Source organism: Lutjanus erythropterus, chromosome 9 (genome assembly GCF_056507025.1).
Source record: "Lutjanus erythropterus isolate fLutEry1 chromosome 9, fLutEry1.hap2, whole genome shotgun sequence".
NCBI classification, from domain to species: Eukaryota; Metazoa; Chordata; class Actinopteri; order Lutjaniformes; family Lutjanidae; genus Lutjanus; species Lutjanus erythropterus.
In genome coordinates this window covers 23,294,986-23,312,071 of record NC_139325.1, presented here as the reverse complement: position 1 = coordinate 23,312,071, position 17,086 = coordinate 23,294,986, and the positions used below count along the sequence as shown (strand labels likewise).

Sequence of the window (17,086 nt, the reverse complement as noted above, 5' to 3'; positions counted from 1 at the left end):
ATTATAATCTTCCAAATAATCCCAGTTCTTACTAAGTATATCTGTAAGTAATCTGTTACTTCCCAAGCCTGGTGACTCCCAGTATAAACCACACTCACTCATGGTCATCTATTCAAACACACATACAGATGATGTTGTTGGGTGAACAGATGCAGATGCAGATAATGATGTCTCTAAACACCTCTTTCACAAACTAAAAAATAAAAATTGGGTTAGGGTTAAGGTCATTTTATTTGTTGCTCATACTGAAAAAAGATTTTTAAAAGCCTGGACTGGTTCCCTTCATTTGTAGTAATGATGGAGACATTATTCCTACATCAGAGAAAAAGCAGAGACGCCTGACCCCAACAACCCAGGAGAGCGTTAATGACCTATGTATGTAATTAGTAATTATGCACTACGGTGCGAGAGATTCAGTGGTGTTTTCTAGGGGAGCAGAAAACAAAAACAAACAGGCCAATTACCTTGGCAACAACCTCCCTCCCATGTGCCACGGCGACACGTGGCCTCACCTGCTCTGACCTTCCCCTCACAAGCATGGCAACGAAAGGAAGAGACAAGTCTTGAACACACACGCAAATAGACACACACACTGTACAAGAATGCACATAAACCCAAGACAGAAGCCCATACAAATCAATGAGGGGGTCACAGAACATTTCATAAAATTAAAATAATAATACAGGTTTTGTGTCTCCTGAATGAGGTAATTTGCTATACAACACCCTCAGCACACACACCATAGGGAATCTTTCATGAATCTAGACAGTTGTACACTTGGGTTCAATTGGTAAAAGTGAAAAAACATCAGAGAGATGTGTAAATGCATTCATGGAGTGTCAAATCAATTTTTGTCGCTGTCACAATACGTCCACACTAATAATGATCTATCTGGCTTGCGTTTGAATTAAAAGGCTGTCAGAAAACGAGTTATTTTTACTGTGTGGAGTGAAAGCTAGCTTAGAGCAAATCTTCGGGGGTTAGATTGCTCCCATTTGGCTAGTGGTGTAAACATTGGAAGGCATTACAGCACCTCCTCCTTGGCTGGAGCCCAGATTGTACTGTGAATATTCAGGGAGGGTGATGCTCTGAATATGCCATAGGGACTTATAAAAGTGCTCTGAATTAACCAATGGTCCAGAGTAGAGGCAGAATACACATCCAGAGTGCAAATTCATAGAAAGCCTTGACATTTTCAACTTTGCAACAAGACTTAAAGGAGCTTGAAATAAAAATACTGACCTCAGAAACAGAATCAGTCAGCCATATTCACAAGGTCAGTTGGCTTATAGCTGCACTGAGTGATTGATATGGTTGTGCCATCTAAAGGAAGGAGACATCACTGTACTCTACTGACTTAGCGCATACAGGAATTATGCCCTACTTTTTTTAGTGTCAAGAGCGCTCTGCAGAGCTCTGAATTAACCAATATTTCAGGATAGAGCCACACACACTGCTGCAACCAGAGTGCCAGCCAGTGTGAGAGAAAAAAATTAAATATTTTAGTTACATATAAAAAGTCCACCTAAAAGAATCAATATCGGTTTAAGTGCACACTATATTTCCAGTGTTTTAATGACTTTACTCAGCCCTCAGACAGCTTTTTCTGAAGGGAAACCCCATATTCTCCAAACCAACCAAACCCCTTAGGAGAAATCAATAATTTTACCTCGCAGAACACAGGAGCTGCTGGTCTAATATTGCCTCGCTCTGTTAGTTTGTTTTATTGTGTGACTTTGGTGAATCTAAACTACACTTTTAAAACACCGAAGTCACATGATAACACAAACAAAACTAACAAAACTAACCAACAGAGGCAACCAGCAACTCCTGTGATCTGCAAGGTAAAATTACTGATTTCTTCAATGGAGTCTGGTTGAGCAAGTGAGAGAGAAATATGGCTTAGACAGTGGTTTCCCATCGGAAGAGGCTGTCTAACAACGAGGTAAAGTGGTGAAAATATTCTAAATATAGCATACACTTAAACTGATATTAAGGTTGTTTGGGGGTCTTTTTAAGTGGCAAAAATACATTTTGTTCCTGACCCTGTCCACAGGAGTTTATTGCTCAGCTTCCATGCTGGTACTGTTCTCTGGTTCTTCAAACTGGAGATGTGTAGTTATAACTATGGAGCATTTTAAGTGGATAAAATACTTTTCGTTCCTGACTCTGTCCACAGCAGTATATTGCCGGGCTTCCATATTTTTTCTTGTACTGCTTCTTCTAAGTGGGGGCATGCTGATGGGCATCTACTGTAGCTAATACACTCATTACACTCAGTACCTAATTCAACCCCACATCAAATAATTCAAACTATCCCTTTAACACTCTGCAATGAGACAACAAGTCCAGACATGAAACATGAACACTCAACGCTTCACATACATGCTCGACTCGGGAGCTATGTTAACTGTTATTTAATTACCCTCCATTTTATAATCCTATCAAAGGGAGAGGAACACTTCACTTCACTGAACGCTGCATGAAAATTAACCTTGTGCATTGAACTTTGAATGATGTTTTTAAAGCACATCATCCTCCTCCCTGATAAGGTTATTAGGTCCTCGGCAGGCACCCAATCTGCACCACACGAGATTTTAAGATTTCAACTTCAGTCCTGTCGGGCATGTCTAAAAGTCAGATCTGAGGATGAAAGCAGAGAACACTCAAATGATGGGAAGTGAAAATATTTTGAAGTATGTGTCAGAAGGTGTCAAATACCACACACATATTTAGACTAAGAATGATCTGTGTGGCGCACATATGTCTAAGGAAAAGTTTATTTTCCTGTATAATGTAAAAGTTGGTTTGCAGTATTAGGGCTTAAACTCTGTACTAGTGAACAAACTTTACAGAAACTGTTTTTTTAATGACACACATTTAAAGATAAAGACAACTTGGTCTGGGTAACATCAGGAAAATTGATCACGACTAAATGTTTAATTTCAGTTGTTAATTATTGATAATTTTTAATGACCTGTTTTTAATAAAGACCAGGAGGAAGAATTTTAGCACTTTATTTTGAATTTACGCATCTTACTTTGAAACAAATATTTTGAATCTTTATTTATTCCTGTCATTTGTATCATGATCCATTATCAGGGGACATGACAGGCTGTACATAAGCTAGTGGACTCCTAGTGGGAGTCCCATCCCTTTTTGCTCTGTGGTCCACTAACAGTTGAGGAAGCTTCACAACCAGCAGAACCTCAGTCAAATTCCTCCTTTCCTCTTTCTTTTCAATAATGACGAACCTAGCACATAGCATATTTAAGTACAAGAAACAGGAAAGGGGAAATTTGACCCAGGTTTCAAAAAAGGTGGGACTTAGGAGGGATCAATTTTGTGTGGTCAAGTTACTTTTAAAGCACTTAAGTTGTAGCGACTGGCACCAGAATTGCATCACTGCCCACCAATATGTATGTTCTCACTGCTACAATGTAAATGTATTAAAGTATAAATTAATTTATTATATTAATTAAAAGTTAATTGTTATCAAAACAAATAATATATGGAAAGCTAAAAGGACCAATTTTGTTTGTTGATATCATGTCTTCTCTATGATCTTATTACTTTAAGGTTTAAAATAAAGAAATTACATCCTATCAGTTCCAGTTTACCTGGACAGCTTAAACATTTTTTTTTTAACTTGAGCTTTTCCGCAGTTAATGTTCTCTGTCTTTGCATGGCAGTATTGAACAATATATTGAACCTTTTTTTTTTTTTTATTGCTGTTGATGAAGTGTCTGTTGCCAACACGTATCACTATTGTTTTATCACCCAGGCCTAAAGACAGCGACATCAAACACAGACATTACCATCAACACGGTCCAATAGCTAAGAGCTTCACTGATTGGCATTTAATTGACATTCTTGTTAATCCTTCAAAGGGAAGGAAACACTGTTTCACTGATGTATGTGTGTGTATGTGCTTTTGTCTCAGAGCGTGTGTCTGTGTGTGTGCGTGCACATATGATGACGGCAGGATGTAGAGACTATCGTTGCATTATTCATCATAAAGCATTGAGTGATTGTACTCTCTTGTTACGATGATATGGCAGAGAATGGCCCCAGCCATGTAAATCAATGTGGATACAACAGCTTCAATCATTGGTCTCTCAGTAATAGAGGGCAGGAGACAATTACCACTGCATAAACCCAAGACCCTTTGAAGGAAATGTCACCAAGCAGCACGCTGTGTTGTGTTGAATGAAGCTGCTCTATATGGCACCTCCCTTACCTGACGACTGGCTTTGTTAAGATTGTGATTTATTGGATTGAGAATGACATTCCACTTAAAATGTATGGCATAATATTTCTCTTCATATAGGTGGGAATAAAATGTGATCTGCACCAGTTTTATCTATATTTATACAATGAAAGGCAATAGCTTATAAAAATGACAAAAATATTATTTTCCAAAATTTCATGAATGCAGGACAGCACTTGCCAGGGGGTGTGTAGAAAGATTGTAGAGTAGTATAACAATTTTCAAAAAACGAATTATGATTAGATTTTTAATTCACATAGGCTATGTGTTTATAAGCAAAATAATCATGCAAATAGAATTGCAAATTAGTGTGAGGCTGAATTTTTAGCATAATTACAGTTACAGCAACCAGCTATGATAACATGACTGCACAGTACACGCCTCCAACCAATCCTTGTCAGTTTTACCATAACACCTTAAAGGGACAGTTCACCCCAAAATCAAAAGAACATCTTTTTCCCCTGGCCTGTAGTGCTATTTATCCATCTAGATTGTTTTGGTGTGAGTTGTCTGCCTTCTCTTGAATATAATGGAACTAAATGGCAGTCAGCCTGTGATGCTCAAAATGCCAAAAATAAATAAATAAATAAATAAAACTAAAAATAAATCTATATATGTGCATTTGAAAAACTCAACAGCGATGTCTCTTTCCAGAAATCATGACCCAGTTACTCAAGGTAATCCACAGACCTTGTGAGCAGTTTCATGTCGGTATTGCTTTCTGTCTCCTGTTAAAAGAAAATAGTTCCCACATGAAACTGCTCACCACAAGGTCTATGGATTATCTCGAGTAACCAGGTCATAATTCAAGAAGAGAGACATTGCTGTTGGGTTTTTCACAAGCCAAATGCCACTTAGTTCTATCATAGTCAAGACAAACTCACACCAAAATAAATGGATAAACAGCACTACAGGGCAGAGGAAAAATAGGTATTTTTTATTTTGGGGTGAACTGTTCCTTCAGCACCATGAGCCGCTGGTGGAAACTGAGCAGGGAAGTTGAAATAGCTAAAACTAATGGATAAATTAATGAACCATAAGGGCTTTCTCACTTGGTACAAATATGAGTTTCTATCTGTATGAGTAGCATGAATGCAGACTGCGACCATGCTAGCAGCTCTGTGAGGCTGCTGAGCTAAATGCTAATGCAAGCATGCTAATATACTCACAATGACTATGCTAATGTTCCCAAATGGTGATTATAAATATGTTCCAAGGGTCCTGTGTTCCCCAGATTTATATGTCAATTCTATATAGTGCATAATGGGTTTAATATACAACAGGACCATTCAACTTCAATACCAAGTGGAACAAATTAAAAAATCACTGGTGTTTCTTGGGCCACACAGAACACTTTGTCAATTAATGGCTTCAAATAACTCTTATAGTATAATGTTAATAGACATATTCTTTATCTTTCAAATTATTTCATCACAGCAGTGTATTCATTGCAAATAAACACACTACTTGTACAGTCAGTCTGGAAATCATAATTTTCACAATCAACTTTACAACATGAGGCTTGACTGAGTGAAAGGCACGTGCAGAGGTGGGTGTAATCCTATGGCAGCCAAGCACGGCGTATATGTGCTTTAAAAACACATAAACAATATCATACTGGTTCAGATCATAGAGTATGATCAAGGTAACTCAGAGGTATGTACCTCAGTTTTATTTATCATGTCATACACATGACAGTCTGATTTGCTGGCAGCCTCTTGAGAGGAATACAACAGAATAGAAACACCAGGTATAGAACATATAGGACCTTGGTAACATGGATATACTCTCACTAACATGCAATGACAATGCTAACATACTGATGTGAAGTGGAATTAATGTTTTATATGTTCGCCATCTTAGTTGAACACAGTGATTCTCAAACTCTTTCTGGCAGCACCCCACATTTTTTAAATCAATAATTAACTATAACTGGGAAAATACCTGACAAATTTTAGCAAAATAAAGGTCAGCATGATAGCATCAGCAGACTCTTGTTTGTTTATTTCCCCTACATAAATCACATTCATTTCACTTAGTTTCACTCTATATGACTCCCCTGGTGATCCACGCCCCCCTGTGCAGTGGCTCTATACCCCCATAGGGAACCACTGTTTTAACATGATAGCATGCTAACATTTACTAATTATCACAAAGCATAAAGTATTAAAAAAAATAGCTGCGCTGAGGCAAATATATATACAAAACTCCATGGCAATACATCCTACAGTTGTCAAAATATTTCACTAAATGCCAAAGATGGAAATCAATTGCTGCTGCTGGAGGAGAAGTAAGCCGGATATATTATCTGAAAACCACAAATATCTGTACAAAATTCATGGCAATCCATCCCATCCAAAGAGTTGCAGAGATATTTCAGTCTGGACCACAATGGTGGACTAACTGACCCCACTATTGCAACGGCTAAACAGATCTTTTTAAATGAGACCGAGCTTAAATACAAAAATTCCAAAATTGCCATGTCTTACATAAAAATATTGTGACAATATCCAAGTTTATATAATTAATACAGTTAACAGGCGACTCCATCTATGTTCTATTCTGGGCTTTTCAAATAGAAACTCCCACTCAGCCATTACCACAAAGTGGTGACACAGGTTACAGCACTGATGCCTTCCCCTCCTCTCCCTTCTCTGAGTGTGTTTATATGTGGAAACATCAGCATGCACAAACCTACGTCAGGTCACATGGGAAAATGTTTTTAGGGGTTTGGAAAAAAAAAGATTTTGCCGCTAAAACGTGTACCAGGACCAACGTTTGGAACACTGCTGGGAGTATACGAGATGATATCAAAACAAATAAACAAATAAACAAAAAACAACAACAACAAGAATAATACAAACAAAAAACAACACCCAAAAATAGATTCTAAAATATAACGGACCCGCTCTTTAAATAACATCCAGTTTAAAATCTATTCAAATAGAGATACATCATAGATGGTCTGCTGAATTCCAAATTGTAAGTAATCTACATGCAAAAACTCTGACACAAGAGCTCTCTCTCTCACACACACACACACACACACACACACACACACACACACACACACACACACACACACACACACACACACACACACACACACACACACACACACACATTTACACTGACAGTCCAAGGTGTTTAACGTCTTGTGAAAACAGACTGTGGCTGACCCGGCCAGAGCCTGCAGGAAGATGAGGTGAGAGCCCGGCTCCAATAGAGAGAATCTATGCGGCTTTTCTGTCTATATTTTATCCACGCTGAAATTATTGATCATCCCGCCCCATTCAGTCACCCAGATACCCTGCTGCCATAATGTACCCTACATATTTGATATGGGAGCTATTTTTAAAACTTGGGTCTTTCAACTGTATGAAAAATTGAAAAGAACCGGAGGAGGGAGGGAGGAAGTGAGAGATGGAGGGAAGGAGGCATGGAGGACGGCGAGGACGAAGGGAAGGAGAGGGCAGAGGAGGGAGGAGAGGAAAGCAAGGGATTCACTGTAAGAGAGACAAATGTCAGAGGAGAGGGGCGGCGGTGAGGGTGGAGGGACGGACGTGTAGGAGGAAAAAGATCGGAGTTGGAGAGAAAGAGAGAGACGGTAAGTGAGAGTGCAGAACAGAGAGGGCGAGAAAGAGATGACCTTTTATTGCCTTCACTCACTCAAATAACATGGCACTCTGTCACAACAATACAGGGTGATAGTGTGATGGAGTAGTTGGGGAGGGTGAAGGAGGGGCCGTGAAAGGACAAGCTGTTTTGCCAGGCTCCCAACCACCGTGTCTTCAACCACAAAGTAATCTGAAAATATAGTACAAATTCACCTAAAACCTGTATTTTTAGAAATTACAGTTCTTTTGGAGTCCCTGCCCTGGTGTACTCTGCTTTATAAATTATAGATTTGCTTTGAAAACTTTTGTGTCTATTGATGTACCAGAGGTGGGCGCAAATCGCACATTTGCAAGTCACAAACATATCTCAAGTCTCATGCAAGTCCCAAGTTACTATGGTGAGAATCAAGCAAGTTGAGGTGAGCACCTGCTATAAGGCAAGCAAGTCAAGTCAAGTCATACCTCAGGTCAAGCAAACAGTTAAGACACTGGTGAGGAACAGTTAAGTTTTATTTTTAACTACTGCAGCCTGCTTGAACTTAATAATTCTTACTGATTTTTGACATTTTGTGGAGATCAATAACAACCATCTTAAATGAACAATAATGGTGAGTGGGACTCTGAAATTATAATACAGCTTTATAACTCTAAAGGGTTCTAAAGTGAAAACAGAAGTACAACAAAAAGATTACATCACTATGTTTAAGCTTCCTGCCACGGATCCCCTCCATGAGGGTCATGCCATTTCTCCTTGGCCTGTTAACACATCTGTCAAGAGTGCTTCTCATATGACACTGCACACTTCTGTTCTCTTCTTACAACCTTCCTCAACAACATAAACCCTAAATCCAAATTTCATTATTTTTGGACGAGTTCCCACCATGATAGCTGTCTTGTGCACTGGTCTGTTCTGTCTGTCTCAAAACATGCAAATATTTAATTAACAAAAACAAGTCCTTTCAAGCCATCTGCCTCAAGTATAAGTCAAGTCTCAAGTCATGAATATCAAGTCAAAGTGAAGTCGAGGCTTTCATCAGTTTTAGTCATGCAAGTCTCAAGTCCTCAACATAAGTTTGACAAGACATGTGAGTACCCCACCTCTGGTAACTGCACATCTGAGCAGAAATGATCTGTGGAGTTCCCCAAGGCTCCATTCTGGGGCCTCTTCTGTTCAATATGTACATGCTCTCACTATCTCAGATTATGTTTCCATAACACACAAATTTGCATAATTATATCTCCAAGGGACTATAATCCTATACAACCCTGCGGCAGATATATTGAACAAATCAACAATTGGATTTGCCACCATTTTCTTCAATTAAACAAAGATAAATCCAAAATAATTATTTTTGGAGAAAAACGATTAACTCAATCCTCAGCTTTAATCCGTAATGTCAAAAACAAACAAACCAAGCTAAAAATCTCAGTGTAGTTATGGACTCAGACATGAATTTCAACAGCTTAATTAAGATAATTACAAAATCAGCTGATTTTTGACTCGAATACTGTAACACTGTCTTTACAGGGCTCTCAAGAAACTGAGACTCTCCACTGAGACCAAAAAAGTGGATCACATCACTGCAGTTCTGAGATCTGAACACTGGCTTCCTGTCTGCCAAAGAATTAACTGTAAAATACTGCAATTCAGTCCAAACCATGGTGTGCTTTCTTTTACAACAATTATAGTTTTGCCTTACTTGGACCCTACTTAAAGGACATGGACTAGTTTGTGTATATAGGCAAGTACACATCTGAGCGGACAAAAATGATGTATGGTGTTCTCCAAGGCTTCAATCTGAGGCTTTCTCTGTTCAATATCTACATACTCCTACTAGCTCAGATTATGGAAAACAACAAAATATGTTAACATAGTTGCGCCGACGAGGCACATATGTACAGAGCCATACCAGGGGACTATAATCCCATACAAGCACTGATGTGCCAAAATTTTCTTCAAATAGAGATTCAGAAAAAATAAGTAAATGTAATTTAAATCAGAAGTGAAGACTTGTCTGTTTGCCTTTCATTTTTGATTAATATCTTAAACTGCACTGTAACTTTTACTTTCCCGTTTTATCTTGTTTTAATTGTATTCAAATGTATTTTTATATTGCCTTACACCACATTTACATTGTGTCTTGATGTCTTTTATGTTTTCTGTAAAGCACTTTGAATTGCCTCGTTGTTGAAATGTGCTATACAAATAAACTTGCCTTTATTTATGCAGGACACACTCATTCACACCACCGACACCACACAAGCCTACACACCCTCTTGGTGAGTTGCGTGTCCATCATGAAGTTGTGTACGTGTTTCTCGGCCTTGGTCAGCTCCAGCTTCCTGGCTACCACGGCAACCACCAGAGCCGTACAGCCTGCACCCTGAGAGAGAAGAGGACAGGGAGGGAGGGAAGAGAGGAGGAGGAGGAGGAGAAAACAGAGCACTGAGTCAGTCAGTAAAGAGGAGGAATTGGTAAATCGGTGGCTTTTGGCCGGGGGAATTAGCCCAGATGATTGAAGGGAGCGAGGACAAATATGAGGAAGAGAGCTGCGCGACAGAAGGAGAAAGTGAATGGGAGAGAGGAGAGGATTAAGAGGGATAGCTCTGTTCCAGATCCACATTTCCTCATGTCGAGAGATGAGCCAAGTCTATTTTCACTTCCAATCCATCTGGTGTGAGATCCCGTCTATATCGACTCTATATGTAGCTGAAAAATATGCCCCCTTATAGATGCGAAAACGCATCAAAGATTGGCACTACCTAATTTCATTTAATTAGATGCTGTCAATCTGAATTACATGGTGTCAGTCTTCTGCTGTCACTGGAGGCTCGAGGCCTGCAGGACGTGTAAAAGTGTAAAACACGGACCGGTTTGTCTGCATTCCAGCTCGGCCCACATGGGACATATGGCAAATTCATTCGGGAAGAGAGTGACAGCAGTCTCTCAACCAGAAAAGACATGCTTGAGAGGAGAAGAGGAGCAGGAACACAGGGAGGAAGACAGACTTAATTAACTTTCAGATTAGACACTGTTTTCAATGGGGCTGTTGAGCACTCACAGGTTCCTCTGAAGGGGGCAAGCACTGAGAGGGAAAAAAAGGGAGAAGAAGGGAAGAAAAGATAAAGAGAGTGAGGAGCTACGAGTAAATATAAATGGGAAATGAAGGGAACATAAAGGGAGTGGAGTGGAGAGCAGGAGACGAGGGTGTATCCACAGGATAGGAGGAGAGAAAGATGGAGAAGAAGGCAATGTTAATGAGGTCACATATCTCCTGATAAGTAATGAATTAAGATTAAGAGTGTTTAATGAAAATGTATGAGTGCTCTTCTTTCCTGCTTGTGAGTGTGTGCATCTCACAGTGGGAGGGAATAAAAGAGACATAACATAGTGAGTTTGAGAGCGGGAGCGAGGGAGCATGCAACATTTTTGAAGCGTGTAGGAAATAGCCAAGACTTCATCGTGCACACTCTTGAACGATAAGACAGGTTTGCCAAAAATAACTTTGGCTGGCTTCAGTAAAATGTAACGCACAAACAGGCATTAGTGCCCACGTCTATACACTCATCCACTCTATTTGTGTTTATTCAAAAAACTATGAATAAAATATGATGAGAGCCGATGGAAAACCCTCAGAGCATTCATACATGTCTGTGCTTTAGGTGAAAGAGCCCTCGACGAGTTGCTACGGTACAGCATGTACAAGTGCAGCAAGAGTGCACATACTTAACTGTGTGTTCAAAAATGTCCTCCTCGGTCAGAAACAGTGGGGTGCTGATTGGTTTGTAAAGCCAGGCTATGTGCTGGTGAGTGTGTGTGTGTTTGTTTGTGTATTCGCCTGCATCCATTTGATTTCAGCAGGGTTCCCTGTGCAATCTTCGCAGAGTGACACGGCTGATGATGGCTGTGCTGCTGTGATTTGTTTCATATGCCTGGGTGTTTCCCCTCGCTTCCTCCACCACAGCGCAGCCATCGACGTAGCTGTCAGAGAAAAGGGGGGGAATCACCCATCTGTGCCTCTGTGTAACATCCGCCACTGCAAACACCAGGTAAAAACTAAACTGCTTCATGCTGGAACGGAGGGAAATAGTTTCCCAAACAGGTCAGCGGTAATGAAGTAATGAGGGGAAGATGCTCAGCATAAAACAAAAAAAAAGAAATTTAATTTGCTCAATTAGTGAACACAACACAAGCACTTAGAGACAGACAAAAACACAAAATAGGTTTGAAATGGCAGCTACTCTGCATCTCTTTAACCTGACGACCCATCCAGAGCTTCAGTACATCAAGAGGCTGCAGTGGATTGACGGCGAACAAAACACAAACACACAGTAATACTTTAATAGATAGATAGATAGGTAACTACAAGACATTTACACTTACATAGACATACAAACAAGAAAACTCTCAAACAACCAAACAACAGCAGCAACAAGAGCAACAACAAAAAGTACAAGATGTTACAAAAACACATGACGGAACAACACACAACATAAAAGGGTGGGGTGGGGGTGGTATATAGTACAGTGCAATTAATAATTGATTTCATCATCATAAGGCAGGCTTAGTCAGTCGGCAGCCTGCAGGCCAAAGACGGCCATTTTACAGCCTCAATCCAGCCATTTAATAATTTATAAATACGAACCAAGTATATCATTGTAATTTTATTTAAATAGGCGGCTAATATTCTCAGTTTATGGGGCTTTATGTTGTTTTTTAGAAGATCATCATTTTACTAGCAGGCTAATTATCCCATTCATTGGTTTAAACCCGGGTTGTTGAAGTAGAAGAAATTTAGGAGAGTCAAACTGAATGAAAACAGATGTTAAATGCAACAGAGTGTTTATTATTACAACAAACTTCTGATGTATTGTTTTTCCTGTACTTTTGCACTTAATGTTTCTTTTCCAATTGTGAAAACTAATAAAGTGGAGCTAAAAGTAAAAAGGTTTTTTACATTTAAATTTCCAACTTTACAGGTAAGACAACAGAAATGTAAGTGTAAACGTAAATCTGGCCTCATAAAAAAGTCATTCAGTCATAAGGTGTTCATGAAGAAACAAAAGAAACCAGAAACATCTCACATAGGGCTGCTGAACACTAGTCTGACCCAGTTGCCAAGACTCAGTTCCAAGAATTGTGTCGGCGATCATGTGAGCAATTTGTTCCTTACCAAGAAGATTAGAACATTTCTATTGAGAAACATTTGGGCTTATGAATTTTCCAATTTAACAAAATCATTCTTTCAGTAGCAAAAAAGACTGGGCCTACTATTTTCCTGTCTTCTTTTGACCTTACAGCTGTGCAGCTCTACACCCTAGCAAGCAAAAAAAAACAAAAAAAAAAACAAGACAAGGGTAAATAAGGAAACCCTAGATTTGTAAAACTCTCATACACGCACACTTGATTCAGAAGTTGAAGTTGATTCAGAATGTCTTTGTCTAAATTACTTTAGATATGTACTCGAAACACTTAACATCTTCTTAGGCTATACACAAAAACAAACATAGGCACAAGTTGGTTATTTTACTGTTAACAAATATTCAAATAATGCTTATATATGTGCTTTAGAAACCATTATTAAGCATTTGTAAAGTTTGTTTTTTTTAACAGCAACTTTATAATAATCATCCAAATAATTTTTGCATACAGGGCTCTGCGATCAAGATAGCAATAATAAATATTTCAAAACAACTTTCAAAATAAAGGCACAAAAACAACTTTCTTAGGTTTAGGAAACAAAAACTACTTGGGTAAGTTTAGGAAAAGATCACAGTTAAAATTAAAGTAAAATAAGTATGTTACCCACATAAGTTCACTTATGCAACACAAGGTATGTACGTTATTGTAATCATAAGTTGCAGCTTTATTATAACCATCCAAATAATGTTTTTATAGATGTTTACAAACTAATTACTAACAATAATGTCCACCTCTGTATGTAACAAATTTCTTCATTTGTTATTCATTAACTAATACTAAATATTGTTTGTTAACAGTAATATAACTATTAAAAAAGCTTAATTTACTACCACTTACCATTTATTATAAAGTTTTACCCATTAGTTGTATAATAAGATGCAAGTTGTAGCCCCTTTACGCTGCTGGCAAAACAAAAATCATATAAATGGATGAATAAATGTTGTGTAATACAAAGTTCATTTATTCATCATTTTATAAAACAAGGTTGTATAACAAGCTACTTGTAGTAGTCTTTTTGTGCTACTCACAAAACAAAAATTATATAAATAGATGAATAAATCATAGAAATAAACTATTTTTCCATGGTGGAAAACAATAAGAGACTTCAGATGTGCCCCCAGCCTGAGGAAAGGTGCACAGTATGAGAACACAGCATGTACAAATCTCGTAAGAGTTTTGCAGATCTCACAAATTTAAGGTTCCCTTCTAAACACAACAAGGGGGGAGATTTTTTGTGATTAATACTCAGATTGAATTAAACTCTTTTGTTATGTCAGCAGAGTTCAGAGAAGAACTTGGGTCTATTTTTTCATACTGGAAGGAGTGATTTATGCCCCGTGGAGAATTTTTTTTTAATTACATAACTCTGAATCTGACTGACTTGTAAATTACCACAGTGTCCCTCCATATTCTTTCCCACTCTATAGAAGTGAGTGAAACCCCTAAATCTGGTTCAGACTGAGTCTGAATGTTGGGATTCAAGGAGGAGTGAATTAATATCCTGTACAGACTTGAAATAGTACCTCTGTCTGGCAATTTTACTTATGATACCCAGAGGAGGAGTTACACAGTAGGCCCTTTTGTTGACAGTTACATATATGCATAAAACTATAGTGCAGTATGTTATAAACCATTTATTAAATGTTTATATACTACTAATAAATGCTGAAGTGAAGAAGTTGAATGAAGATATGAGGATGCAAATACACACATGCGTGCATAAATGAATTGCATTATCACAGCTCCGGATATAATCAATGCACAATATAAGAAGCACAAACAGTTCCCTTTATTTAAAGCATGTTGTGATAAACTACCCTAACCACCATGTACTCACGCACAACAACACATAAGCACACACATACACGCTAACACCTGGCACACCCCCGGGTAGCCTCGGGGCAGTGGTATATTCCAACACTCTTGGCCTTAATGTGTTGTCATAGTAACAACGGCGAGCGTTTCTCCTATAGAAACTCATTACAATAATTCTCAACCAAGAAAAAAAATAACATATCCTGTGTACTCTGTCCTCACCTCTTACCCTGCCCCTGCCACAAGCCTCACCTTCCTCGTTCTACCTGCATCCTCACACCTTCTCTTCTGATGATCAACTGAAATAAACCACTCCGAACACTCTAAAGGGTGTAGTGAGAGTGTGTTTGTGACAGGAGAGGAGAGTGTGTGTGGGAGTCACACGAAGAGTGTATGTCAAGCTCTGTGTCAGTGTTTGTGTGGAGGATGCAGTCTGTACCAGCGGGCTTGGGACGTTCTGTTTCCACCCCCTGTTTTGTGTCTTTGTGTGTGTGTGCGTGTGTGTGTGTGTGCTAACATTATAGTAAGACTTGTACTCTAAACCACCGATTGGATGATTCACCCAGCAAATGGGGGTCTGTGTGTGTGTGTGTGTATTTGTGCTTGAGTGTGTTTATTCACACATTTAATGGACTATACAGTAAAGAAAGTAGGTGAGCTGGCAGGTACAGAGAAGCACACAAAAACACAAAAATACTTATAATACTTACTCTGTGCGAGTGTTTATGATGTCACACAGAGGCATCTGAGGAGCCATTCTGAAGGTCACCCAGCAATCACCCAACGTCATTTTAACATTACATATTGGTCTAAATCTGGTCAGTCCGTTGTTGGGCTGTGAATGGTCCCTCTGATGTGTATGTTGCCCAAAAATAGATGTTGAAAAAATAGACACTGATATTTTGGGCTGGGTTCGGTCTGTCCAGTTTGGTCCAAATGTAGCTTAAGAATAGATGCTGAAATTTGGCTCGGTTTGGTCCGTTCAATTTGGTCCAAATGTAACCCAAAAATAGATGTTGAAATTTGGGCAACATTTTTATTAAATTTTGCAGAGTCCACACTTTTGAATGTTTTGTCCAGTCAGCTGTTTATGTAACATGACACAAACTGCATTATCCAGAACAGATTGTCCAGGAGCTTATCGTTATATCAGTACTGACCAATCAGAAACCAGTATTGGTTTAGTACCAGTTCTCCTTACCCATCCCTTGTGATGATAGTAGTGTTGTGGCTCTGGCCATTGGATCTTGGTGATGACGAACCACTGACTGGCTAATCCAGAAATGGGCAAAGAGGTGGAAAATGAGTGGAGCTGAGGAGGCCAAATGCAGTGGTGACCTTGCAGTTAGCTAACAAACATTGACCCCATTTTTTGGAAACCTGACATTCCTTTGAAAACTGGCCCTGTTTCAACAGCCTTGCTCTCAAACTCTCAAACACAAACTATCCATATATAGTTAGAGTTTAACCCACATGCTATAATGCCACCTGACTAAACTTTTGTTCTGAAGTTTGGATTGAAATGCTTGCTTGTGCTCTTCGTCTTTACCCGCTGCCATTTTCTTGCAATCAAATGTGCACTCTCAGAATCAAATATCACAATATTTTTCACTAAATACCTTGATATCAATATTGTAATAATATAATTGGAATGACTATTGCCACTTTCACAAAATATTAATTTGATATCATTAATGATAAATTAGATTTTTCATAAATAATTATCAGTTATGCGCATATAATTCCTAAGTGGGTAAAGGTAAATAATAGAACAGCTAGAATAGTCTAGTAAGTTCAGAAAATCACATCACCTAACTGTGAAACAGCCTTTAAAACCAGGAAAAGACAACACTTATGTCATAACACAATATGACAATATCTAAAATATAAGATCTAGTAACTGATACAAAAGCTTAATGTTGATATATTGTGATATATTGCCCAGCCCTAAAGAGATGACCCACTCCTTTACCCCTTCCATCATCAGCTATGGAAAAAAACAGTGTGCGAAATTCCTTTTTACCACTTGTCCAATCGAACAAGTGAGTTTCTACCTTTACTAACATGAAGTGGCATTTCATTTGTCCCAGGCAGTTGAACCCTGCTGTATGGTTGTCATAAATGGGTAAATTAGCTACAGAGACCAGAAGTGTTTTTGTATCAGGCTGCTTATTTCTGCTG

General features: G+C 38.7%; 1 protein-coding gene across 1 annotated transcript in view; it reads right to left on the bottom strand.

The window, feature by feature from the left end:
• The window catches only part of kcnn3 (potassium intermediate/small conductance calcium-activated channel, subfamily N, member 3), an 80,718-nt gene that overhangs the window by 14,667 nt on the left and 48,965 nt on the right, over positions 1–17,086 (bottom strand). Inside the window, exon 7 of the mRNA XM_084726694.1 lies at positions 10,161–10,271. Coding sequence (XP_084582820.1) covers positions 10,161–10,271 — 111 coding nt within the window. The remainder of the gene's footprint in view (positions 1–10,160; positions 10,272–17,086) is intronic.